This window comes from Calidris pugnax, unplaced genomic scaffold, assembly GCF_001431845.1.
Source record: "Calidris pugnax isolate Ruff unplaced genomic scaffold, ASM143184v1 scaffold28, whole genome shotgun sequence".
Lineage (NCBI taxonomy): Eukaryota > Metazoa > Chordata > Aves > Charadriiformes > Scolopacidae > Calidris > Calidris pugnax.
In genome coordinates, this window is record NW_015090842.1 from 18,014,363 (window position 1) to 18,016,036 (window position 1,674).

Consider the following 1,674-nt stretch of genomic DNA (forward strand, 5'->3'; position numbering starts at 1 on the left):
GCCGGTGCCGGTCCCGCCGGCGGCCCCGCAAACCCCGCTCCGGCGGCGGGAGAAGCCCCGCTCCGGTCGGGGATGCACCGCTCCCCCCGACCCCCCCGGCACGGAAACACCATCAGCCGGCGGGGAACGGGGGAACCGGGGGGAGAAAAATAACTCCGGAGGTGGGAGGAGAGAGTGTAGTCAAAGTGGCAACAGTTTTTATTTATTAGCCAAAAATATATACTTTCTTGTACAATTTGGTTCACACGTATGTACATTATTTTTTTTTTTTTACTGTATGTACAAAAAAAAAAAACCAACCAAACCAACCAAACAACAACCAAAAAAAAAAAAAAAATCGAAACACCTAATTCTCACTGGACTTCCAAAAAACCTCACAAACTCAGCTAATCCAGATGATAGTACAGAAGCGGGATTTTTTTTTTTTCCTTTTTAGTTTTAATATACGGACATGCTTACAAGTCGTAACTATACAGAGATTTATTATTTTTTTTTACAATCATTACAACAACAATTAAAAAAAAAATTAACTATGATGATGACAACGCCGATAGAACCATAGCGGCATCAAGTTGGTTCTGGGGCCTGGAAAAAAAAAATGACACAGAAAAAAAATATATTTAATAGGATTTCTAGTCAGATTGGGCTGGCACAATATTTTTAACTTTAGGTAGCACTTGTTTTGTTGTTGTTGGTAATTTTTTTTATGGATTTCTAAATTTAAAAAGCAAAAAAAAAAAAAAGTTTTTAGAGCGACTCATAGCAAATGTATTTAGCTACGGAAAAAACCCACGAAATTCCCCGTGGTTTCGGTCAATCAAAAGAGGAATTATTTCGGTGAGGGCTCCGCCACGCTCGGGACAGCAAAGCTCAGCCCCTTCGGCTTTCGTACTACCCGGGGTTTATTTTAAACGCCTGTTTATTGTTTCCCCACCGCCGGCGGGTTCCTCCCTCGGCCCGGGGGTGCTCGCTGTCCCCGATGCGCTCCCGCCCGGCCCCGGGCTCGCTCCCCGCACCGCCCCGCACCGCAACCGCCGCCCCCCGGCCGCGGCTCGGCCTGCCCGCTCCGTCCCGGGAGAGAGAACAGCAAAAATAATAATAATAATAATTAAAAAAATATATAGATAGATAGATAGATAATGAGAATAAGCCGGCACGCACGCAGGGGAAGGACAAGAAGCCGCCCTGGAAAGGGAACTAAAGGAGCGGAGAAAATAAGCCAACCATTTCCAACTCCCTCTATAGATCCTGAGGAGACGGAGGAAGCAATCTCTTACCGCCTCTGCACTGGCTGGAAAGCTGTCTTTATTAACTTTTTCTCTACTTCCAAGGCACTAGATCGATCTAAAAAGAGAAGGGAGAAAAAAAAAAAAAAAAAAAAAGGAAAAAAAAAAGAGAAAAAAAAAAAAGAAAGAAAAAAAAGCGTTCCTTTTTAGCCCCTGTTTTATTCCACACACACACACACACACCCCATCCCTGAATTAAGCCTCTCGACCTCAGCTCTCCGCTCGGTAACCGGGGAACGCGACCCAAGGGCCGTTTTTGCTGCGGGAGGGACCGTCCCACGGACAATGCCCCAGCCCCGCCGCCCGGACACCGTCTGAGCAGCGACAACAGCCACGGCCACCACCTCCGGCGGAGGAAGGTACGTCTGGGGGGGTCAGGAGGAAGGCA

The 1,674-nt window shown here is 47.1% G+C and overlaps 1 protein-coding gene across 1 annotated transcript in view; it reads right to left on the reverse strand.

Annotated features, from left to right (window-relative positions):
• Window positions 1–226: 226 nt before the first annotated feature.
• Window positions 227–1,674, reverse strand: part of IRX3 (iroquois homeobox 3) — a 3,620-nt gene continuing 2,172 nt past the window's right edge. Inside the window, exons 3-5 of the mRNA XM_014942166.1 lie at window positions 1,567–1,651; window positions 1,278–1,344; window positions 227–585 (exon numbers count right to left, since the gene is read on the reverse strand). Of these exons, the coding sequence (XP_014797652.1) occupies window positions 531–585; window positions 1,278–1,344; window positions 1,567–1,651 (207 nt within the window). The 3' untranslated portion in view covers window positions 227–530. The remainder of the gene's footprint in view (window positions 586–1,277; window positions 1,345–1,566; window positions 1,652–1,674) is intronic.